This window comes from Oncorhynchus gorbuscha, linkage group LG08 (genome assembly GCF_021184085.1).
Source record: "Oncorhynchus gorbuscha isolate QuinsamMale2020 ecotype Even-year linkage group LG08, OgorEven_v1.0, whole genome shotgun sequence".
NCBI lineage: Eukaryota > Metazoa > Chordata > Actinopteri > Salmoniformes > Salmonidae > Oncorhynchus > Oncorhynchus gorbuscha.
This window is the reverse complement of record NC_060180.1, coordinates 12440835-12466329: the sequence shown is the minus strand read 5'-3', so window position 1 is coordinate 12466329 and position 25495 is coordinate 12440835. Positions and strand designations below refer to the sequence as shown.

The following is a 25495-nucleotide window of genomic DNA, read 5'->3' as shown; positions in this document are numbered from 1 at the left end:
TAAGCCTTGGCACTGATTCCTGTATGGTTTCAGAATTATCTTAGCGACAGAACCCAGGCTTTTATGATAGACGGATATATGTTTAATATTGTGTATTATGTGTTTTATTTGTAATGTATACAGTGCATTCGGAAAGTATTCAGACTCCTTGACTTAGAGCCTTATTCTAAAATGGGTTTAATTGTTTTTTCCCCCTCATACTACATACTATACCGCATAATGACAAAGCATGAAACAGGATTTTAGAATTATTTTTTATTTTTACATTTTTTAGAATTGTACAAAATAAAAAACTGAACAATCTCATTTACAGAAGTATTCCGACCCTTTACTCAGTACTTTGTTGAAGCGCCTTTGGCAGCGATTACAGCCTCAAGTCTTCTTGGGTATGATGTTACAAGTGTAGCACACCTGTATTTGGGGAGTTTCTTCCATTATCTGCAGATCTTCTCAAGTTCTGTCAGGTTGGATGGGGAGTGTCGCTGCACAGCTATTTTCAGGTCTGTCCAGAGATGTTCAATCAGGTTCAAGTCCGGGCTCTGGCTGGGCCACTCAAGGACATTCAAAGACTTGTCCTGAAGCCACTCCTGCGTTGTCTTGGCTGTGTGCTTAGGGTTATTGTCCTTTTGGAAGGGGAACCTTCACACCCAGTCTGAGGCCCTGAGCAGAGATGGAAAAAGTACCCAACTGTCATACTTTATTAAAAGTAAAGATACCGTAATAGAAAGTGACTAAAGTTAAAAGGAAAGTCACCCAGTAAAATAATACTTGAGTCAAAGTCTAAAAGTATTTGGTTTTAAATATACTTTAAGTATCAAAAGTAAATGTAATTGTTATATACTTAAGGATCAAAACTAAAAGTATATATTACATTTCACATTGCTTATGTTAAAACTTCTACGGGATTGGTGTCCCCCCTGTCGGACGGTTGAGCTAACGTAGGCTAATGTGATTAGCATGAGGTTATAAGTAACAAACAAAATTCCCAGGACATAGACATATCTGATATGGGCAGAAAGCTTAAATTATTGTTAAATCTAACTGCACTGTCCAATTTACAGTAGCTATTACAGTGAAAGAATACCATGCTATTGTTTGAGGAGAGTGCACAATTATAGATAAATAAACAAATAAGGCATATTTGGGCAGTCTTGATGCAACATTTTCAACAGATATGCAATGGTTCATTGGATCAGTCTAATACTTCGCACATACACTGCTTCCATCTAGTGGCCAAAATTCAAATTGCACCTGGACTCGAAAATTATGGCCTTTCCCTTGCATTTCAAAGATGTTTTTTTTTAAACATTTTTTTTCTTTGTATTATCTTTTACCAGATCTAATGTGTCATATTCTCCTACATTAATTTCCCATTTCCACAAACTTCAAAGTGTTTTCTTTCAAATGAAATCAAGAATATGCATATCCTTGCTTCAGGTCCTGAGCTACAGGCAGTTAAATTTGGGTGCGAAATAACAACACAATGTCAAATACAGGTAGCCTGGTCAAATAATTAACATCCAATCACATTAACTGTTACTCTCTCTTGGGAATTCCACTAACGGTCCTTATGTAGCCAAACGTAGCTGCTGCTCATTCCATTTGCTCGAAAATTGATGAATGGTTCAAAAAAGTAAGGCCCGCGTCCATGGAGACATACCAGCTCTACTGGTAGTACTGCTACTACCAGCAGTACTACACCTGCACCTGTCGACGACACAAGTTGTTCTTCCACGAGCACATCCAATGCTAATTCTACATTTGTTGTAAACCCAGCTAGCATGGACTCTGACAGTGTGAATCTGATGCAGCCGAAGAACCACTGTCCCCTTACCCGGGAAAGCACTGAACAACAGACAGGGAGGTTGGACAATCGAAGAGGCGCAAATATAATGAGAAATACATTGATTTGGAGTTCACTTATATTGGGAGTAGTGCCTTTCCTCAGCCACAGTGTGTTATATGTGCAAAAGGACTATCTAACAACTAGATGAAACCTTCACTCTTCAGCAGGCATTTAGAAACAAAACATGCCAATTTGAAAAAGCCACGGGAGGTTTTATTGCGAGAATTAAGATTACTTTTATTTTTTAGAATAAGGCTGTAATGTAAGAAAATGTGGAAAAAGGGAAGGGGTCTGAATACTTTCTGAATGCACTATTGTGTTTTATTTATGTATTGGGTTTAATTTGTAAACATATACAGGGCTCTCTTGTAAAAAAATAGTTTTTTAAAAATCTCAATCCCTGTTTAAATAAAGTTTTATACAGAATAAATCATATCCATTAAACCTAGCGGTCAAACAGGGAAATGGTTCCAATCGTTTTTCCACAATTCATTTTTCCGGTAGGGGATTTTAGAAAGACTAAAATAAGGGCTGTTTCGTGTAGGCTTACCCTGGCATGACGTTTTGATATCCATGTACATCTCTCTAGGACAAGGTGACTTTTATCAATATATTCAGCTCTATTTACTCTCAGATTCGAGAATGCTAATCAGCATCAAAGTAGACATCAAGCAAAACTACAAATCCCTGCAAGCTCCTGCGTGTCATCTCTAGCTGAGACCTTTGCTAAAAGGTGTTGTGTTAATTTAAAACTTGCACAAGACAGTTCACAAAATTGCAGCTTTTTTCTTGTTTTTCAAGCGAAGGTCTTTCGGGAGTATGCATTGCCTAGCCAAGTTCTGCCAGGAGCAAACCAAACCTATCTATGCGGACACTATAAGGGGATAGCGTTTCTTCATTTTTCTCTTTTCCAAGCCTCTCACTTGTACACGCCTCTCCGATGACCTCACAGGCCCCATACCACTTCTGACAAGACAGTCAAGCTAGACCAGATGCTTTTCAACTTTCTTTGGAGAAACCGTACCCATTACATTAGGAAAACTGTTGTAATGAACACTTATGAGAATGGTGGACTGAATTTTCTGGATTTTACTACTTTAAATAATACTTTCAAGATCAATTGGATAAAACAACTCCTAAGAAGACCCACTTCTATCTGTAATTTTATTCCTCATCATGTCTTCTCTACTTTTGGTGGCCTTAACTTCATGTTGTTTTGCAATTATAATATTGACAAAGTTCCAGTGAAACTTTCTGCTTTTCATCGGCAGGTTTTCTTGTCATGGTCCTTAATTTATAAACACAATTTTTCTCCACACAGATATTATATATGGAATAATCGGGATATATTGTATAAAAATACCTCTCTGTTTTTAGAATATTGGTTCAGAAATAATATCCTATTGGTGAGCCAACTGGTAAATGCAGAGGGTCTTTTACTCAGTTATAAAGAATTCTTATCACTTTACAAGGTCCCTGTAACACCGAAAGATTTTGCAATTGTTTTAGATGCCATTCCCTCAGGTGTTGCTATGTTATTCAGGAACATGTCAAGACCTGGCCCTCAGAGCCTACCTTCTATTGACCCTGTTGACTCATCAGTAGGAAAGATTTGTTTCTCTTTTGGTCCATTCAACAACAGAGCGATACGATCCTTGTTTCAGCAGGATGTTGTATCTATACCTTATGTCATGCCTTATTGGAATGGATTTATTGATAATATCTGTTGGAAAAAAGTTTGGATGTTGCCACAAACATACCTACTTGTTAACAAAATTAAGGAAGTTTCCTTTAAAATTATTCATAAATATTATCCTGCCAACCACTATATGAAGAAGTTTAAGGAAAACATCAACTCAAATTGCTCCTTTTGTAATGACCACCCAGAAACAGTTGTGCATCTTTTTTGGCATTATATGCATGTAAGAAAACTGTGGCAAGACATCAGTAGGTTTATAATTGAACACATTTATGAAGATTTTACACTATTGTGGAGAGATGTACTGTTTGGATTCTTTACATACAATAGAAATAAGCGGAATCATTTTTATGTAATTAATTTCATTATTCTTTTGGCCAAATTTCATATACACAAATGTAAATTTACAAACAGAAAACCACATTTTCGTATCCTACAAAAAGAAATTGAACTGTATTTTAAGACGGTTAAATGCTCTACTAACAAAAAAGCTGTTAGAATTGTAAGTATATGCATGTCCCTTAAGGTCCTTGTGTAATTGTAATGTGATATTGTACCCCCTAGCTCGATTGTCCATTGTTTGTAATCTATGTATGCTTGTGTTCCCTCATGTGCTTTATGTATTGATTTGTTGTTAATAAAAAATAAAAAAATATTTTTTTTTAAAGACAGTCAAGCCAACACATGCACCATTACGCCAATAGGTCGGACATTTTGGTATAACGGTTAAGGTGTTGGCTGGACAGTCACAGGGTTCGAGTCCAGGTCCTGCCAACTCCCCGAGTTCGCCACAACATGGTTTCATTGTCTCAACTGCCCCTAATTTACTACAACTTCCGAGTGCTTTGGAGAAGGTCATCTTAAGCAAAGTGAGGTGTAGAATAACTGATCTACAAATAGGATTCCTTTACAAATTATAGGCTTTGTTCAATTAAGATCCGTAGAGTAACGCCTCCCCTGGCTTATTAGCCGATCCGCCTACCGATCCCCCACAATCATGATGGGGCACACTCTTTTCACGCCACTTCGATACAAAGTGATATTCGTAGCAGGTTAGGGAAGCATTTTCACTAACCCTTTCCCTAACTTTAACCTCAGTCTCCTAGCCTGCTTTATACGTTTCCCTAACCGGCTACATCGAAGTGGCGTGATAAGAGTGTTTCCTCTAAGTGTATAGCGCCCTGCGCGCCTGTCATGTGACCTGTCAGTACTAATTGCTATCAGCATTTGTTCCACTGTGGCAACTGCGGCCAGACCGAACACCGGAAAGCGTGTGAGAGAGGGAGTCAAATAGAAAGATAGGGAGACAGAGGAAGTTACCCAGCCCAGAAAAAAATATTAAATTATCAGTCTAAATAAACAAGGATATTGGAAGACAAAAACTAATTGAATTTGGGAGAATACAAAGACTTAAGACGCAACGATGACCGAAATAGAGACGACAGTGCATTATAATAACGGATTCGGGGATGAGGAGGACTACATGATACAGGAGGATGAGTGGGACAGGGACATGTTGCTGGACCCTGCCTGGGAAAAACAGCAAAGAAAGGTAAGTCAAGAGAAGATGACCTGCAGATAACCAATTTAACAAATTCACTTTACGCAGTACAGTAGGACTACTTTACGCACGTGATTGGGAGTTCATATGAGAGCAAATTAACATTTGTTCGCATTTCCATTGTTTTATTAATTTAATATTGAATTATTCACGTTGAGCGCAGGCTCAAAACTCTGTCTCTTGTTCCTGGTATTTGGTTCAGCCGGAGCCGGGGGTCTGTCTTGGCTCCAGTTGACGGGAATATTGACGGACGGATGCGGTGGGTACCAGCTAACAATAGCTCAATGAGCGGCTCTTAACTTGCCATTCCACTGATACGCGAGGAATGAGAACTGTCAACAGATGCTTCTAACACATGATGACGTCCTTGGGATTAAAATGGATGCTATATCTAATTTTAGAGTCGAGACCAAAAGGCATTATAGTAGGTTAATCCAGTGTCCTTAGTGTGGAATTATTTAGTTTATTGAAACCACAGAATACTGTTCCAAGCATCTGAATATTAGGCCCCCAAATCAGTATCCGCCATGAGGGTGCTGCAGCACCCCTGATAAATCACAATTTGTAACCTATATTTAACTAGGCAAGTCAGTTTAAGAACACATTCTTATTTAAAATGACGGCCTACCCCGGCCAAACCCAGTCCCAATCACGGCTGGATGCGGGACTGTAGTGACGCCTTTTGCACTGATATGCAGTGCCTTAGAGCACTGCACCACTTGGGATATATATATATGGGCTCCCGAGTGGTGCAGTGCACCCCTTCTTCCCGCTGCGATGAGCATTTCGAAAGGAAGACATAATAACCTTTTGTTTTACTATTTTCTACATTGTAGAATAATAGTAAAGACATTAAAACTATGAAATAACATGTAGTAACCAAAAAAAAAGTGTTAAACAAATCAAAATATATTTCAGATTCTTCAAAGTAGCCACCCTTTGCCTTGATGACAGCTTTGCACACTCTTGGCATTCTCTCAACCAGCTTCACCTGGAATGCTTTTCCAACAGTCTTGAAGGCGTTCCCACATATACTGAGGCTTCTTTTCCTTCACTCTGCGGTCCAACTCATCCCAAAACATCTCAATTGGGTTGAGGTCGGGTGACTGTGAAGGCCAGGTCATCTGATGCAGCACTCCATCACTTTCCTTGCTCAAATAGCCCTTACACCTCCTCCTCCATGCTTCACGATGGGAACCACACATGCGGAGATCATCCGTTCACCTACTCTGCGTCTCACAAAGATAGGGCAGTTGGAACCAAAAATCTCAAATTTGGACTCATCAGACCAAAGAACAGATTTCCACCGTTCTAATGTCCATTGCTCATGTTTCTTGGCCCAAGCAAGTCCATTATTATTGTTGGTGGCCTTTAGTAGTGGTTTCTTTGCAGCATATTCGACCATGAAGGCCTGATTCACGTAGTCTCCTCTGAACAGTTGATGTTGAGACGTGTCTTTTACTTTACCTCTGGAAAGCATTTATTTGGCTGCAATTTCTGAGGCTGGTAACTCTAATGAACTTATCCTCTGCAGCAGAGGTAACTCTGGGTCTTCTTATCCTGTGGCGATCCTCATGAGAGCCATTTTCATCATAGTGATGGTTAGTTTTCTTGAAATTTTCCATATTGACTGACATTCATGTCTTAAATTAATGATGGACTGTAATTTTTCTTTGCGAATTTGAGCTGTTCTTGCAATGATATGGAATTGGTATTTTAACAATTAGGGCTATCTTCTGTGAACCACCCCTACCTTGTCACCTCACAACTGATTGGCTCAAACGCATTAAGAAGGAAAGACATTCCACAAATGAACTTTTGACAAGACGGATCCCAGGTGACTACCTCATGAAGCTGGTTGAGAGAATTCCAAGAGTGTGCAAAGCTGTCATCAAGGCAAAGGGTGGCTACTTTGAATAATCTCAAATATACTTTTTTGGTTACTACATGATTCCATATGTGTTATTTCATAGTTTTGATGTAGTCACTATTAATCTAAAATGCAAAAAATAGTAAAAAATAATGAAAAACCCTGGATAGAGTTGGTGTGTCCAAACTTTTGACTTGTAATGTATATACATACAAAAATTATAATATTTGTGCTCTTGGTCTTTATTACTACTGTATGAGCGGGTTGAAAAATACTTGTCAGCAGAGCATTTCACCATTTCCCCAAATTTTATTGCTATGAAAGAGGTTGAACTGTACCTCAAATATCTTGGTTTAACAAGGAAAAACAAATATTTATTTTAGGGGCATGCTAAAGAAGACCTACAGTTGAAGTCAGAAGTTTACATAGAGGTTGGAGTCATTTAAAACTCGTTTTTCAACCACTCAACAAATTTCTTGGCAACAAACTGTAGTTTTAGCTTGTCGGGTTGGGACATCTACTTTGTGCATGACACAAGTAATTTTTTCAACAATTGTTTACAGACAGATTATTTCACTTATAACTCACTGTATCACAATTCCAGTGGGTCAGACCTTTAAACAGCTTGGGAAATTTATCGAAAATTATGTCATGGCTTTAGAAGCTTCTGATAGGCTAATTGACATAATTTGAGTCAATTGGAGGTGTACCTGTGGATGTATTTCAAGGCCTACCTGCAATCTGAATGTCTCTTCACTTGACATCATGGGAAAATCAAAAGAAATCAGCCAAGACCTCAGAAAAAACATTGTAGACCACAAGTCTGGTTCATCCTTGGGAGCAATTTCCAAATGCCTGAAGGTACCACGTTCATCTGTACAAACAATAGTACGCAAGTATAAACACCATGGGACCATGCAGCCGTCATACCGCTCAGGAAGGAGACGCGTTCTGTCTCCTAGATATGAACGTACTTTGGTGCGAAAAGTGCCAATCAATCCCAGAACAACAGCAAAGGACCCTGTGAAGATGCTGGAGGAAACAGGTACAAAAGTATCTATATCCACAGTTAAGCGAGAGCTATATCGACATAAACTGAAAGGCCGCTCAGCAAGGAAGAAGCCACTGCTCCAAAACCGCCATAAAAAACCCAGACTACAGTTTGCAACTGCACATGGGGGCAAAGATTGAACTTTTTGGTGAAATGTCCTCTGGTCTGATGAAACAAAAATGGAACTGTTTGGCCATAATGACCATCATTATGTTTGGAGGAGAAAGGGGGAGGCTTGCAAGCCGAAGAACACCATCCCAACCTTGAAGCACGGGGGTGCCAGCATCATGTTGTGGGGGTGCTTTGTTGCAGGGGGGACTGGTGCACTTCACAAAATTAGATGGCATCATGAGGTAGGAAAATTATGTGGATATATTGAAGCAACATCTCAAGACATCAGTCGGGAAGTTAAAGCTTGGTCACAAATGGGTCTTCCAAATGGACAATGACCCCAAGCATACTTCCAAAGTTGTGGCAAAATGGCTTAAGGACAACAAAGTCATGGTGTTGGAGTAGCCATCACAAAGCCCTGACCTCATACCTATAGAGAATTTGTGGGCAGAACTGAAAATCTGTGTGCGAGCAAGGAGGCCTACAAACCTGACTCATTTACACCAGCTCTGTCAGGAGGAATGGGCCAAAATTATTATTGTGGGAAGACTACCCAAAATGTTTGACTCAAATTAAACAATGTAAAGGCAATGCCAAATATTAATTGAGTGTATGTAAAGTTCTAACCCACTGGGAATGTGATGAAAGAAATAAAAGCTTAAATAAATCATTTCAGATTCTTAAAATAAAGTGGTGATCCTAACTGACCTAAGACAGGGAGTTTTTACTCTGATTAAATGTCAGAAATGGTGGAAAACAGAGTTTAAATGTAGTTGGCTAAGGTGTATGTAAACTCCCGACTTTAACTGCATGTGCCTACTGAGGGCCTTCTGCCTGATATAGTTGGATAGCAATTTTGACCACGTGGGATTTGTTTCAGTTCTCAGTATCTTTTCTGGCGTCTTAAGTAGGACTCTATATTAGTTTTTCTAATAATTTCCCTTAACTTTAATCCTTTTACCCAGTAAGAGCCACAGGGGAAGACAGGGCTGCCCTTGAATAAGACCTGCTGACACCCTGAACTGTCCTTACCTTTATACAGTATCCTAACATGCCCATTAGGCTACAATGTTGTAGCACATGCTAGGTGTTCCACCTGACACAACCAGGTATGCCACCCACTGATTTGGCCTGGTGTCGTGAAAATAACCTTGGCACATAAGACATTCTCGGAATCAAGAAGAACAATGAAGACACAGCCACAGGTGTTTGAACAAGTTTGAAATGATCTAGTAAAATCACCTATTTTTCTTTCATCAAATAAATGTAGGATTCTTAGACACCTTACAAAACATTATTGAACTTAGATTCTTTACCTCCGGAACACACCCCATAAAGCCACAAATGCTCAGCTACTTCAATGACGGGTGGTCCTCATTGGACATGATTCATAAATATATTTAGCTCTGATCGTCAGGGCTGATGGAGGGGGGGAAAAGGGGTGGGGGGGTCAGCAACTCTGGCGGGGTCGGGTCTGGAGGGCCAGCCATGTTCTAACTAGGAGGCAGCCGTTCAATGTCACATACACTTTGGTCTCTTTTGTCATGTGGAATGCGGCCTTTGTTTCAAAGCCTCTAATATTCCTAATTTGGACAGGCATTCCACCGGGCAGCCTCTCCAGATGGGTGACATTAACCCACAGCCTCTGGGGGACCAGGCTATGTGCTATAAGAACTTAAGGGCCAGAGGATCACTCTCCCAGTCATGCTGCGTGAACTGGAATGGCTTGAAAACACAGCATGTCAATAAAGCCTACAGACATTCCCTGTGTTTACACACAGTACCGTCAACACTGTAGATGGAAGCTGGAGGCAGATTTAGAAATCACATTCCTGGTTGTTGTAAGGAGTCTAATTGAGGCTGATCCACTGAGGCCTTTTGAGAAGAGATGTTCAAAGTATCCCGTTCAATTTACTTTAGATCACTCCCAGTTTGTGATACATCCAAGAAATGACATATTTAGGTGTTTCAAATTAGTCCCGGCTAAGTCCTGCTAAGCTGTTCTCTTGTATGTTTACAACCAGGCTATATACCAGAGCTGGGCGATATGGACAAAAATCCATATTGTGATGAAGGAAATTGGGGAGGTAGCTACATTCATAACGTTGGTTGGCAAACACTTTCAAATGGGAAGCGTATATGATCCTTCCAATTGGAAAAGTTCATGTCAAATTCACTGTTCAAGTTTTAAAACGTGGAACATTCTACTTTAGATGAATAAGACCATTGATGGAAAACTCACTCAAGGTTCTCTGATGAGCTCACAGGAAGTCTCTATCATCAATGCTCAACGCCATCCTAATTTGAATTCACTGCATCAAAGTTATGTGAAAATTAAATTGTACTATTTGTATTCTACTCACCAAAATATAATTTCCTTTGTAGACCTTCACAGCCTGGTGTAACTCCCACCTGAGGAAAGCAGGAACACAGATTGAGAACATTGAGGACGACTTTAGGAATGGCCTCAAACTCATGCTTCTCTTGGAAGTTATTTCAGGTAATGTTTGTTGAATATATAGTTGTATACATACTGTAGTTGAATACATTGACTTGTAGTCATTCAACTTAGAGTTGAATGCTGTTTGTTTCTCCCAGGTGAGAGGTTACCCAAGCCTGACAGAGGGAAGATGCGTTTTCACAAGATTGCCAACGTCAACAAAGCCTTAGATTTCATCACCAGCAAAGGAGTGAAACTTGTCTCGATTGGAGCTGAAGGTGATGTTTTATTCAGGCAGTACTTCATGTTCAGACAGCTCAGTATCTTTTGATTTGATTAATCCATTCATTATTTTATATTTTAGTCATTTAGCAGACACTTTTATCCAGAGTAATTTACAGGAGCAATTAGGGTTAAGTGTCTTGCTCAAGGAGACAACGATAGATTTTTCACCTAGTTGGCTCACGGATTTGAACCAGCGACCTTTCAGTCACTGGCCCATCACTTTTGATCGCTAGCCTACCTGCCACCCCATTATCTTATTGCAGTTCCCACTCTAATTATGTGATAGATCTGATGGTAATTGGATGTTTTCCCCTCAGAAATTGTGGATGGTAACATTAAGATGACACTTGGAATGATATGGACCATCATCCTCCGCTTTGCCATCCAGGACATCTCTGTAGAAGGTAAGATACAACAATTCAAACAAAATAGGATACTTAAAAAGATGCCTTTATTACCATTGTATAATAGATGATGTCCTGCATATGGATACACAGTGTTTTTATACTGCAGCTACCTTCTTAGCCAGGTCTCCCTTGAAAAGAGATGATCTGTATTGACTTCCTGGTTTAATGAAATAGAGATCTCACTGGGGAATAGAGCTGTTGAAGAACTATTTATCTCTCCTCTCAGAAACCTCTGCAAAGGAAGGCCTTCTCTTGTGGTGCCAGAGAAAGACTGCCCCCTACAGGAATGTCAATGTCCAGAACTTCCATGTTAGGTGAGAACACTTTTTAGGCTTTGACTTATATGTATTTTTTCTATTTTATTATATTCGGTACTAATGTGTTAGTACTAAGTGATAAGATAGGCAAAGCTTGCAAACACTGTAGCTCTCTAGGACCAGCACTGGTAAACTTTACTCAGTTATCATACAACTCTGACTTCTGACCTCTGACCTGGTTATCTCTGCTGCCTGCTGGTGAAGCTGGAAGGACGGACTGGCCTTCTGTGCCCTGATTCACAGACACAGGCCTGACCTCATCGACTACGCTAAGCTCAACAAGGTCTCTTGTGTGTCCCAAACACTAACCATGATGGTGTCAAGTGCCTCCCACATACTAACAGAGAAGGGTTCCCTATGTCCAGAGTAATAACTCCACAGTCTTTTCCCACAGCGTGGATTAACAGAAAGTTATTGACTTTTGAGAAGCAGATATTAGAGTGCTTTGTTGTGTTTAACTCTCCCAATTTCTCCTTACTGATGTCTGCATTCACTGTCTTAATGACATGCTCACCTGGCCCACCATTGTATAAAGCTGGAAGGACGGTTTAGCCTTCTGTGCCCTGATACACAAACACAGGCCAGATCTAATCAACTATCAAAATCTGAAGGTATCGTATGTGTAAATAAAAAGTAGACTATGTTGTGTGTTGAATTGCGTGTGCACTGTGTAGTTGTATGCTGTTCTAGGCATATCCTTTGGTAGACTGGGTCACTGTAGTGCGTTCATTAGAGTTCAAGAGTATATTGGTGTATCAGTGTTCAGGTGTTGTGTATAGACACATATTGTCAAATAAAATGTGTACATGTAAAGAGTAGGCCACAGTGTGGAATATACATGTCTCTCCTTACACTATGTAAGCTGTGGTCTTTTTAATAGTGACTGACATTTACATCTCCATCCTGAACTGACTTAGTCCTGACTGGGAATAGACAGAGAAATGTGAGTCACATCCCAGGAGAGCCCAGGGTTTACCTCAGCTGTGGCTGGCAGATACCTGTGCCTGGTACTGCTCTTTATAGGGCAATCAATCTATTCACGGTTGTTTGGAAATAGACAGGAAAATGGATAGATCAGTGGAGCCCAAATCTTTTGGAAAGCCAGAGGCTTTGGGTTTCAGTAGAGGAGTCCCCCCTCTCTCGTACATACACGCACACACACACCTATATCAGAATCACCTTTATATGCCCCTCTGCCCCCCCAACACTCTCACGAGTGCATTGAGCCTAGACAGACCCTGTCAGCTGTCATGTCTGGCTCCAGGTGAGCAGGCTCAGTAAGCCCTCAGTGTTAGCTTGCTGAAATGTCTCCGTGTGGGGAACAGGCTCATGGGTATCTGCCCGCCCTGGATCTCTGCAGCTGCCACTGTCCTGTAACAGGCCTTTTCCCCTCGGCCGGCATCAGTGGAACAGACTTAGGACAATAGCAGCAGCATGAGCCCTCTCCTCCCACTAAACACATTTACACAACCCTACCCCATTAGTGAGGAGGCACTTACTGACTGACTGTCTGTCACCTGATGGTTAATTCCATCACTGGATACACGACAGTTTGTAAACTGGTTTCAAATACTGTACACATGCACATGTTTTCTCATATAAAAAGTAAATGAGAAGATTACTTTGTTTATCCGTTTAATTGGAAAGTATGTTTCTATAATATTTATAATTTTCTAGGATGATCCCATGGGGAACCTGAACCTGGCGTTTGAAATAGCAGAGAAGCACCTGGATATTCCCAAGATGCTGGACGCAGAAGGTAATGTCTTCTAAGGAAACAAAGTTTTGAAAATCGGTATTAGCTATAGGTATATCATTCTGCTCATTATGAAAACATAAACCATCTTATCTGGTACTGTAATGGTGGGAGTCAGACTGAGTTTTGTTACAGGATTGCCTGGAAGAGATTTCCAGGAAGATTGTCTGTACTTGTATGCACATTGTAATGATGAAGTCCTATGTGCCTGGTCTCCCCACACAGATTTTATAAGCGCAGCCAGGCCAGACGACAGGACTGTTATGACCTATATGTCCAGTTTGTATCACACATTTGCAGTGGTACAGAAGGTGAGGGGACATTGATGCTGTGTAGTCCTAGATACAACGTGACCTGGTCCTTGTTTAGATCTCTTTGCCATAGACCACCCCACCTTCCCTCCAGGATAGCCCTGCGCTAAGATGTTCAGGTTTGGAGTCGATCTGTGGTCCTTTTCCTCTGTCAGTGCTCTTGTGTTTCCTGTCTCCACCCTCCTATCTTCCTCCTTTTGTACTTGTTGTCTGTCACCCTCTTCTGTCCCTCCCTCCCTCTGTAGACATCATCAACACCCCCAAGCCTGATGAGAGAGCTATCATGACCTATGTGTCCTGCTTCTATCATGCATTTGCTGGAGCCGAGCAGGTATACAGCTTGCACCATGAACAGTTTGAATTAAGTTTTTGAATTCAATGTATTGTAGGTACAATACTTCCTAAAACAATTGATGATGATTACCATATGCCTACCCCCCCTTCCCCTCACCTCACCACTCTTTCCCCACCCCTCACTTCTCCTTCCCCTCCCCCACATCACTCTTTTCCCCCTCCCCTTACCTCTCTTTCCCCCTCCCCTCAAATCTCTTTCCCACCTTCCCTCACTTTTCCTTCCCCCTCTCCTCCCATCCCCTCACCACTCTTTCCCCCCTCCCCTCACCTCACCTCTCTTTCTCCTCTCCCCTCACGTATCTTTGACCCCTCACTTCTCTTTCCTCCCTCCCCTTGGTAGGCTGAAACGGCAGCCAACAGGATCTGTAAAGTTCTGGGTGTGAACCAGGAGAATGAGAAACTGATGGAGGAATACGAGAGGTTGGCCAGCGAGGTAAAGCAACACAGAAGCATACATTTGGACGTATGCTTTCATATAGGTCAACTTTCTTAGGAGAGCTACTTCTACCCCAATCTGAATACTAAAAAAGTCAATTGTCTTACACAAACTTGTAGGAATGGAATTTCCCAGTATTTAAAACAAATTCAATGTCGAATTCCTACTTAACTAAATTGAGAGGAATGACAAAAAATGAACCGCAAATGAAGCTCCACCTCATCACCACCCACTGTGTTTGTAGCTACTGGAGTGGATCCGCCGGACCACCCCATGGTTGGAGAACAGGACTGCAGAGAAGAACATGGTTGAGATGCAGAGAAAGCTGGAAGATTTCAGAGACTACCGCCGCATGCACAAGCCCCCCAAGGTGCAGGAGAAGTGCCAGCTGGAGATCAGCTTCAACACCCTGCAGACCAAGCTGCGCATCAGCAACCGTCCCGCTTTCATGCCCTCGGAGGGAAAGATGGTGTCTGTAAGTGTAAACACCCAGCATTCAATGAAACATCATATCAAACTGATGAAATAGTCAACAGTCCAATTACAGTAGTTGTAGATAGCTAATTATATAGATCATCCAAAATACCAAGGTAAACACCAAGGCACTTTTGCCAAAACGCTGATAGACTTACAAGCCTTTTTAATAGCATATGTACTGAGCGTGGTGCTTTGCTGGTTTTGACCCGTGTCTTTGTGTCTCGGTGTGGCTGTAGGACATAGCCAGTGCATGGCAGGGGCTGGAGGGGGCAGAGAAAGGCTACGAGGAGTGGCTTCTGACAGAGATCCGAAGACTTGAGAGACTGGACCACCTGGCTGAAAAGTTCCGCCAGAAATCCAGCACCCATGAGACCTGGGCTAATGGTCTGTCTGCGATATGATTGTCTGTCTGTCTGTGGAGGGTTTTACTTATGTTTCTGGTTTGTCTAGAGTTTGAAGTTTGAATGTAATTGATTAGCTCCAAATCCTTAGAGATTTGTCAATGGGAAAATGTCAGTAAATCTTCAGCATTTGTTTTGGCTAATGTCTCAGTCTCTCTCGCTGTCTGTGTGTATGACCCAGGTAAAGAGCTGATTCTATCTCAGAAGGACTACGAGACTGCCACCCTGACGGAGGTGCGGGCGTTGCTACGGAAACACGAGTCATTTGAGAGTGACCTGGCTGCTCATCAGGACAGGGTGGAGCAGATCGCTGCCATCGCACAGGAGCTCAAGTACGGATCCTTCCTCTGATCTTCAGGCTAGGCATCCCGCTAGCGGGACAACTTCCGGTGAAACTGGAGGGGAATTCACGCAATTCAAATAAATAATCATAAAAATGTTGGATATTAATCGTTTAGGTACATACAAGTGTCTTATATCGGTTGAAAGCTTAAATTCTTGTTAATCTAACTGCACTGTCCAATTTACAGTAAGATTTACAGCGGAAGCATGTCATGCGATTGTTTGAGGACGGTGCCCCACATCAAAATATTTTTCCACCGGCACAGGTTTCATAAATTCACAAATAGCGATGAAATATTCACTTACTTTTTGAAAATCATCCTCTGATTTGTCATCCAAAGGGTCCCAGGTATAACGTGTAGTCATTTTGTTAGATAAAACCCTTCTTTATATCCCAAAAAGTCAGTTTAGTTGGCGCCATCGATTTGAGTAATCCACTCGTTCAACATGCCAAGATAGGAATCCGAAAATCTACCCCTAACCTTTGTTTCAACAAGTATGTATGCATGTTCAATAGGAAACCAATATTAGCAGGTGCGTGTTCTCTTCATTGCGTGCTCACACACAAATTTCCAAGACTGTGTCCCTGTAGTTAAACTCATTATTTTTACTCGTTTTGGAAGAAACAAGCCTGAAGCCTTGAACATTGAGTGCTGACACCTAGTGGAAGCCATAGGATTGAATAATTCCCATTGTCAGAGCATGGGCTCTCAAAAAAAAGAATTCTTTGGATTTTCTCGTACCATATCTATTGTGTTTTACTCACCTACATTATTTTTTACTCACCTACATTTCTACAAACTTCAAAGTGTATTCTTTCCAATGGTACCAATTATATGCATATCCTGATTTCAGGGCCTGAGCAACAGGCAGTTTACTTTGGGCACGTCAGTCAGGCGGAAATTGAGAAAAAAGGACCCTCAAACCCTCCTAACCATCATCCCAACCAAGTCCCATTCCTAAAATCATGGCTTTGACAAGGACTGCGACTGGAATTATTCTTAAATAATACCAATGTCACAATCGTCGTATTGAGGAGACCAAAGCACAGCGTGGTGTGAATACATACTTTAATGAATGGACGAAAAAACACGAAGTACACTAAACAAACTAACGTGACCGCTATAAAAATTGAGTGCTAACATGCAACATGACATAGACAATAACCCACAAACCACAATACAAAACAGGCTACCTAAATATGGTTCCCAATCAGAGACAACGACAAACACCTGCCACTGATTGAGAACCATATCAGGCCAAAACGCATAGAAACAGACTAACTAGACATTCAACATAGAATGCCCACTCATATCACACCCTGACCAAACAAAACATAGAAACAAACAACGCAAATAATGGTCAGAGTGTGACAACCAAACCGTCTGAAGTTGCTCTTCATTGACCTATATGCTGCCTGTGGTGTTGTGCAGTGAGCTGGACTATTATGATGTGGCTGCTGTCAACCAGAGGTGCCAGAGAATCTGTGACCTGTGGGATCAACTTGGTACACTGACCCAGAAGAGGAGAGAGGCTCTGGAGGTGAGTGAAGGGGGGTTGAAGTTTGGGACATGACATGTTATATTCTCAGCTAAGGTAAACTGGCTAAGCTGTTGTGCCAAGTGAAAAGTAAGCCAGCACATTACAGCTTGGTAGTGTGGGAATGAGAACCAGTTCCATGAATCCAAGAGAGCTGAAGAGGTAAGGCAGTGAATGACGTTACCTTGGGGTGGGGCGGATTGTTCACAGGACAACTTAACCCATAGTAATGCTAAATCTCATGTATATTATATTGAGATAGCTAGGGGTGAGATATGAATACACAGTTGATTGAGGAGGGTGGGGTAATTGGTCCACTTAGTCTACTGATGGCACATATACAGTGCCTTCAGAAAGTATTCACACCCCTTGACTTTTTCCACATGAAGTTGTGTTACAGCCTGAATTTCAATTATATTATATTGAGATTTATAGTCACTGGCCTAAACACACAATAACCCATAATGTTAAAGTGGAATTGTGTTTTTAGAACTGCTTACAAATAAATAAAACATGACAAGTTGCAATGTCGTCAGTCAATAAGTATTAAACCACTTTGTTGTGGCAATCCTAAATAAGTTCAGGAGTAAATCATTTTCTCATCAAGTCACATAATAAGTTGCATGAAGTGAGTTCAATAAGTGTGCAATAAGTTGTGTGCAATAAGTGTTTAACATGATTTTTAAATAACTACCTCATCTCTGTACCCCACACATTCAGTTATCTGTAAGGTCCCTCAGTTGAGCAGTGCATTTCTAAAACAGATTCAACCACAAAGATCAGGGAGGTTTTCCAATGCCTCGCAAAGAAGGGAACCTATTGGTAGATGGTTAAAAATGTAAATAGCAGATATTGAAAACCCTTTGAGCATGGTGAAGTTATTAATTACACTTGGGATGGTGTATCAATACTCCCTGTCATTGCAAAGATACAGCCTTCCTTCCTAACTCAGTTCCCATAAGGCCAATGGTGACTATAAAACAGTTAGAGTTTAATGGCTGAGGATGGATCAACAATATTGTCGTTGTCACGATCGTTGAAATGAGCGGACCAAGGCACAGCGTGCGTAGAGTTCCACATACGATAAACAGCTGTCTCTGATTGGGAACCATACCAGGCCAACATAAACCATTAATCACCTAGATGACCCACCCAAGTCACTATCACGCCCTAACACAATATTAACCTAATTGACAGAGGGAAAAGAAGGAACCCAGTACAGAATAAAAACATTCCAAAACATGCATCCTGTTTACAACAAGGCGCTAAAGTAGTACTGCAAAAATTAAAGCAAATTAACTTTTTTTTCTGAATACAAAGTGTTATATGTTTGGGGCAAATCCAGTACAATACATTACTAAGTATCACTCTCCATATTTTCAAGAATAGTGGTGGCAGCATCATGTTATTGGTATGCTTATAATCGTTAAGGACTGGGTAGTATTTCAGGATAAAAAATAAATGGAATAGAGATAAGCACAGGGAAAATCCTAGAGGAAAACCTGGTTCAGTCTGCTTTCCACCAGACACTGGGAGATGAATTTACCTTTCAGAAGGACAATAATCTAAAACACAAGATCGAATCTACACTGGAGTTGCTTACCAACAAGTGAATATTCCTGAGTGACCGAGGTACAGTTTTGACTTAAATCTACTTGAAAATATATGGCTAGACGTGAAAATGGTTGACAGAGCTTGAACAATTTTTACAAAATAATGGACAAATGTTGCAAAAGCCAGGTGTAGAAAGTTCTTAGAGGCTTATGTAAATTAGGTATTTCTGTATTGCATTTTCAATAAAACATGTTTTCACTTTGTCATTATGGGGTATTGTGTGTAGATGGGAGAATTAAGGCTGTAACACAACAAAACCTGGAATAAATCAAGGGGTATGAATAATTTCTGAAGGCACTGTATATAGATATGGTTACCTGTCCAGCATCTGGCTGGCAGGATGCCCACAGTCCTTTTCCTCTGATCCATACTGGGCACTCATGCCCTACAAATTTGTCAAGACAAACAGCCAGGCCTGGGATTAGGGTGACTCAAATGGGCTGCTGTCTGCCCCCTCTCCCTGCCCAAAGGAAGGGGTCTAATCCATGCAGACCACCTTGCCAACTCAGCAGTCAATTGGGTCATGTCAATGTGATGCATCCTGGGATTAGCAGTCCAAACAGGCAATGTTGGTGAATTGTCAATGAGATTAATGACAAGTGTTTTTTTCTCTCCTGTTTTCCAGAGGACAGAGAAGTTGCTGGAAACCATTGATCAGTTGTTCCTGGAGTTTGCCAAGAGATCAGCACCCTTCAACAACTGGATGGAAGGGGCCATGGAGGATCTGCAGGACATGTTTTTTGTACACACTATAGATGAGGTCCAGGTACATAATTTGTATTTATTTAACTAGGCAAGTCAGTTAAGAACAAATTCTTATTTTCAATGATGGCCTAGGAACAGTGGGTTAACAGGCTTGTTCTGTGGCAGAACATATTTTGACCTTGTCAGCTCGGGGATTTGAACTTGCAACCTTTCGGTTACTAGTCCAATGATCTAACCACTAGGCTACGTGCCGCCCCATAATGCTTGCTATTAGTATTTTAATCATTCTATGGTTGCTACAACTGTTACGTCATTTTGACACAGTGCTTGCCATGTTCTTGTAAGTACAAACCAACATGGCAACTTCTCCTCTCCTCCTTCCCTGCAGAGCCTGATCTCTTCCCATGAGCAGTTCAAGGCCACCCTCCCAGAGGCAGACGGAGAGAGACAGGCCATCCTGGGGATCCACATGGAGGTGCAGAAGATCTCCCAGAGCTACGGCATCAAGGCCAACCTCATCAACCCCTATAGCACCATCACCACCGAGGAACTCCTCGCCAAGTGGGACAGGGTAGGACCTCGAAATTCACATACATACACTTGAGACACGCATGCATATACAGTCACTTTCTATGTCAGGTTGATGTATGTGTTGTCGTCATGTTGCTGACCAGGTGAAGAAGCTGGTTCCCCAGAGAGAAGGCTCCCTCCAGGAAGAGTTAGCCCGGCAGCATTCTAGCGAGAGGCTGAGACGGCAGTTTGCTGTCCAGGTTAACCTCATCGGACCATGGATACAGACAAGGATGGAGGTCAGAGAGTCAGCCATCTGTTTAGTGTCTAGGGCAGGGGTCTCTAACACTGTTCCTGGAGAGCTACTCTCTGGTTGTAACCTACAGGATGGTAGCTCTTCAGGAACAGGGTTGAAGAGCCCTGGTCTAGGGGTATCTGGAACAAAAACCTGAATTGCTCATGTGTGTGGTTCTGACAGGAGATTGGCCACTGCTCCCTGGAGGTGGGTGGTACCCTGGAGGACCAGATGACCCAGCTGAAGCAGTTTGAGCACGTCATCGTCACCTACAAGCCCAACATCGACAAGCTGGAGGGAGACCACCAGCTCATCCAGGAGTCTCTGGTGTTTGACAACAAGCACACCAACTACACTATGGAGGTACTGCAGAGCACCACAGAGAGACGGTCTCTGCATGCAGTCTATTAAGATTAGATGTGGTCAGGGGGATAATGATGATGGATGTCTTTGAGATTTCATTGGCAGCTGGTTAATCTGCCTGTCTGTGTCTATACCTGTCTTGGCATCATGGTAACAGCACATCCGTGTGGGCTGGGAGCTCCTCCTCACCACCATCGCCCGCACCATCAACGAGATCGAGAACCAGATCCTGACCCGTGATGCCAAGGGCATCAGTCAGGAACAGATGCACGAGTTCCGCTCTTCCTTCAACCACTTTGATCGGGTACAGTGCTCCTTCCACTTCCTGTACTCCCGGTTCTCTGATTCATATATTAACATTTAACCTGAATGGCATGATAAGTAGCATAATACCACTGACAAAAGAAATCATTCTCACCTGTCTTGCCTTTCTTATTCTGAAGCTGTGTAAGGAAACTGGGATAACTGTATATTGTTGTGATACTGTACTACGGTCACTGCTCTCTGGGCTTGGTTGTTTAGACAGTTAAACAATATAATACAACAACTATTGTATGATAGTGTAATGTACAGGTCTATAAAAAAACAAAGTATTTGATATTGGTTCCACATAGTTGTAATGCTATATGTTATAAACACTTGCATGTGTGTGAGAGAGAGACACTTCTGAGTGTGACTAACACCCCCTCTAACACCTGGCCCCAGGAGAACACAGGCAAACTGCGTTGTGAGGAGTTCAAGGCCTGTCTGATCAGCCTGGGTCATGTGGGCAATGACCATCAGGTACTCAACCCTACTGACCTCTAAACTTTCATGATCCCTGACTGACGTCTCGCTGATGACTTGGCCTTCTTCCATCCCTTCTAGAGTAGACCACACCTGCTGCTACCTCTCATATGTTTTTAGTTGTATCGATATTTTGACAGTTGGGCTCTACAGCATGGCAATGTTGGTGGCAGCAGCTTTGGCCTGTTATGACAGTTCATTTAGAATTGACTCCTAAAGTATTTATTGTCTCTCACTCCATGTCTTCTAATGTTACTGTCACTGTGTCCATCTGTCTGGTTGTGTCTGTGTCCATTTCTCTGTGTTAGCTTTGGCCTTCTCCCCTTCCCGATCTCCACTGCTCTGCCATCCACCTTCTCTTGGTCTCCCTTCTCCTCCCTGTCCCATCCCTTCTCCTCCCTGTGCGGTGACCCACTCCCAACCTCCACCCTACGACCCTTGACCTCTGACTACAGAAGAAACACGGGGCGATGGACACTGATGACTTTAGGGCCTGTCTGATCTCCATGGGTTATGATTTGGTAGGAGTCTCAATATGCTCATGCAGAATTACAGTATGCAAACAATGCATAATAATACCAAAAGGTATTGATAATATACTGTATGTGTAATGACGCAATGACGAATAAAGATATGTGTTCCTTTCTCTGATCTCTCTCTCCCTGATCTCTGTCTCTGACTGTCAGGGTGAAGTGGAATTTGCCCGCATCATGATGCTGGTAGATCCCAGTGCCACTGGCATGGTGTCTTTCCAATCCTTTATCGATTTTATGACCAGAGAAACCACTGACACAGACACCGCCGACCAGGTCGTGGCATCCTTCAGAATCCTGGCAGCCAATAAGGTGTGTGTGTGCGAGAGAGAGAATGTGAATGTGAATGGGAGTGTGGCAATTGAGTGTACCATGTCAATCACACAGAAGGGGTGAATTCAGTATAACAGTAAAGAGGCATATTATTCTGACAGATTAGGAAGATTTGGTAGAGCGGACTTCTCTAAATGAGCCCGTTCTCTCCCCCCTACCCCTTCTCCTCCCCCCTCCACAGCCCTACATCCTGGTTGAGGAGCTGAGGAGGGAGCTCCCCCCTGACCAGGCAGAGTACTGCATCTTGAGGATGGCCCCCTACAGTGGTCCAGGGGGACCCGCGGGGGCTCTAGACTACACCGCCTTCTCCACTGCCCTCTACGGAGAGAGTGACCTCTAACCCTGCAAGATGACCCCCAAGATTGACCTTTTGATGCCAGCCAACACTTCTGGATGAAATCCCCTTTAACCAAACACACTGTAAAAGCAAGGCAAAGTTAGCTATGTTAGATTCACATTAGGTAGATATTGTACATTTGCCTACTATTGTGTGGCACAGTAGTTTCCCTCATATGAGTTCTGCGGTGAAGTGAAGATAGCAGATAACAAAAACTGTTCTTCTAAGAAAAATGATATGATTGTATAAGCTACAATAGTTTGATTTAATAGAACAGTTGACTACAGTAATAGCAGCAGTTGGATATGTAGCTAGAACAGAAAAATAGCAGCCTAATAGTAAACATTGTGTCCTCATCTCCTGTTAGTGCCTCATCAGGAACTAACATACAGTATGAGTTCTGATTGGGAATAAGACAGAGTGGTATATGATGATCCAAACATCAGGATTATGATTATTTAAATGTTGGGATATCCGCTTGCTGATTTGTGAGATTAGATCTGGACTATTTGAGCAAAAGCTTGATTGAAATGACAGTAAAGTATGCCATTTAAGTATCATAATAGGTTCTATGATAGCACACTGATAACTGTGTAAGGTTATCAAGTGTGCCTCTCATACTCCATTCTAAAAAAAGTAATGACCAACATGTTGTTTATGTCAACAAAATGTACTTGTGATATAGTCATAGCACATGGTGCCTGCTCTATGCTAACTTTTCTCGCAAGTTACCCAATATAAATGAAGAACAGTTTGGCTAAAGGCTATGAGTGATTAATTGAACAATACGTTCCACAGTTCATACACAATATATACATCTCAAAGCTAAGAGCCTCTTCACACACTTACCTGACATTTTTCGTAAACATGTCGGCTACACGTTACTCAAATGTAAACCTCTGGAGGTAGTGCACAACACTCTCTCAACAGCTGCCCCCCTTGAAGCAGTGTAAACAGAATTGTCTGGTTAATTGGGCCAACACTCCTACAGTATAAATGGTAATAGTTGAGCAATGTTTTTCAAACAGTTGAAATGTATAGACATTTTCCTAATATTTGAGACTAAATATTGCAGTAACAGTCTGTTACATTATGAAATTGTTGCAGTAGCTGCCGGCTGCACTGAGCCAGGTAAAACTATGGAAGCCCATCCTCACCACCAAAAACATGTCAAATGATGGCTATGATTTAAAAAAAAATTGTAACATTTGTGTGGCGATTTCAGAGGTGGCACCACAGTAGTAGTGGGAGAATTTTTTTTCCTAGGGCCCAATGTTTTTCACGATCTGGCAGTAGGCTAACCTAACCAACTCTGTACTATAGTTGTAGCATTTGACGTAGTAATAAATCAGCTGTACAAAAAAAAATGGTTTTATATGGGCTATGATGGCACCAGATAATTTTTCTGATCACGTCATGTGTTTTTTAAAAGCCCCCGGAAAACTCCTGGCGCTAGGGAGGATGGAAACATTAAAACCCTTTACACAGACAAAGAGAGAACAACTGCCATTGGACAAAAAAAGACAAATGAACAGATCTGAGCTCGCTGTATGCAGGATTGCATCATTTAGGTCTTTGTATCTGTAATTAAAAAGATACTCATAATGAATGTCATCACTATTGTGTTGATTCATTAATTCCAGTCAATACTTGTTTTATTAAAAAGGCCTAGGTAGCCTAGCCACCCGAAGTGTGAATATAAACCAAATTTGATCACATTCACATTTTCTCAAAAGACAAATAAATGGGCCTATTTTGGGCTATAAATACATGTCTTATGCTATAAAATCGTGATGTTAAGTTTTCCCTGGCCAGGTGTAACGGATATGAAACGGCTAGCAAGTAATAGCGTTTCAATCGGTGACGTCACTTCTGAGACCTTGAAGTCGTGGTTCCCCTTGCTCTGCAAGGGCCGCGGTTTTTGTGGAGTGATGGGTAACGATGCTTCGTGGGTGACTGTTGTTGATGTGTGCATAGGTTCGCGCGAGGGTACGGTCTAAAGTTATACTGTTACACAGGCCCAGATAGGATCAGAGCACAAAGGCTACCTGCAGCTGTCGTTGTAACCTGTAGGCTACAGTTGAACAGGCGAAAGCACACACTAATTGTTCATGTTGGCAAATCACGATTCATAAAATGAAATAATATTGGTGGCGTTTATGGGCTTCCAAAAAATCCAGCTCATCACGGTAAATTATCTTATACCCACGTTTTCAGTCGCAATTATTTGCTTCTAACATGGAATGATTTGCATGATTTTGATCAAAATTAAGCCTGGTTTGTTGTAATACTGTAAGGTAGGCCTTCTGTACTTGTATATTCGTGTGAGAGGGTTAATCGTTTGTTTTTTGATAGGCTAACGTTACAGTACTTGAAGACATGCCATTATAGCAACGCCGTGATTTTGTCTTGAAGCTAAACATGCAATGAGTGTAGCCTACAGACGAGAAAATAAACCCCTTTAATTGTTGAATTATTCAAGATTGTAATATGATTTGGTTGCATTATTCAATAGTGTAATACGTTTTACAAGAACGGTTCTGTCATTGTTGAATAGTTTGTGCTTACCGGCTAATGGATACTGTGATATTTATGGTCAATTTGAGCTGCGGTCGCGGAACAAGAATGTTCCGTTGCCAGCCACAAAAAAGGGTAAGCAAAGATTATTGATATACTGACAATATACTTGTCTCTCCTCCCTAACAATGAGAGTTTTTGTCCAGTGACACATCGAGCTGTCCTAGCTCCCGCCTATGCTTTATTTGGATTAGTGCATACATCTAATTATTTTAATACTTTAAAACATATTCGATGAG

General features: G+C 41.6%; 1 protein-coding gene across 2 annotated transcripts; it reads left to right on the top strand.

Moving 5' to 3' along the window:
- The first annotated feature begins 4767 nt into the window (after positions 1-4767).
- Positions 4768-23436, top strand: LOC124041208 (alpha-actinin-2). 2 transcript variants are annotated; one of them, XM_046358514.1, is made up of 22 exons: positions 4768-5097; positions 10524-10638; positions 10737-10856; positions 11181-11267; positions 11497-11584; positions 11792-11870; positions 13265-13346; positions 13900-13985; positions 14349-14441; positions 14689-14919; positions 15158-15305; positions 15504-15654; positions 17098-17206; positions 19443-19583; positions 19911-20093; positions 20197-20331; positions 20511-20690; positions 20848-20994; positions 21396-21473; positions 21932-21997; positions 22163-22321; positions 22524-23436. In XM_046358514.1, the coding sequence occupies exons 1-22, from the start codon at positions 4969-4971 to the stop codon at positions 22680-22682; spliced, it is 2766 nt and encodes a 921-aa protein (XP_046214470.1). In that variant the 5' UTR covers positions 4768-4968; the 3' UTR covers positions 22683-23436. The 2 variants fall into 2 exon arrangements, with proteins under 2 accessions (XP_046214470.1, XP_046214469.1); XM_046358513.1 differs by lacking the exon at positions 21396-21473 and having other exon boundaries at positions 4769-5097.
- Positions 23437-25495: the final 2059 nt, after the last annotated feature.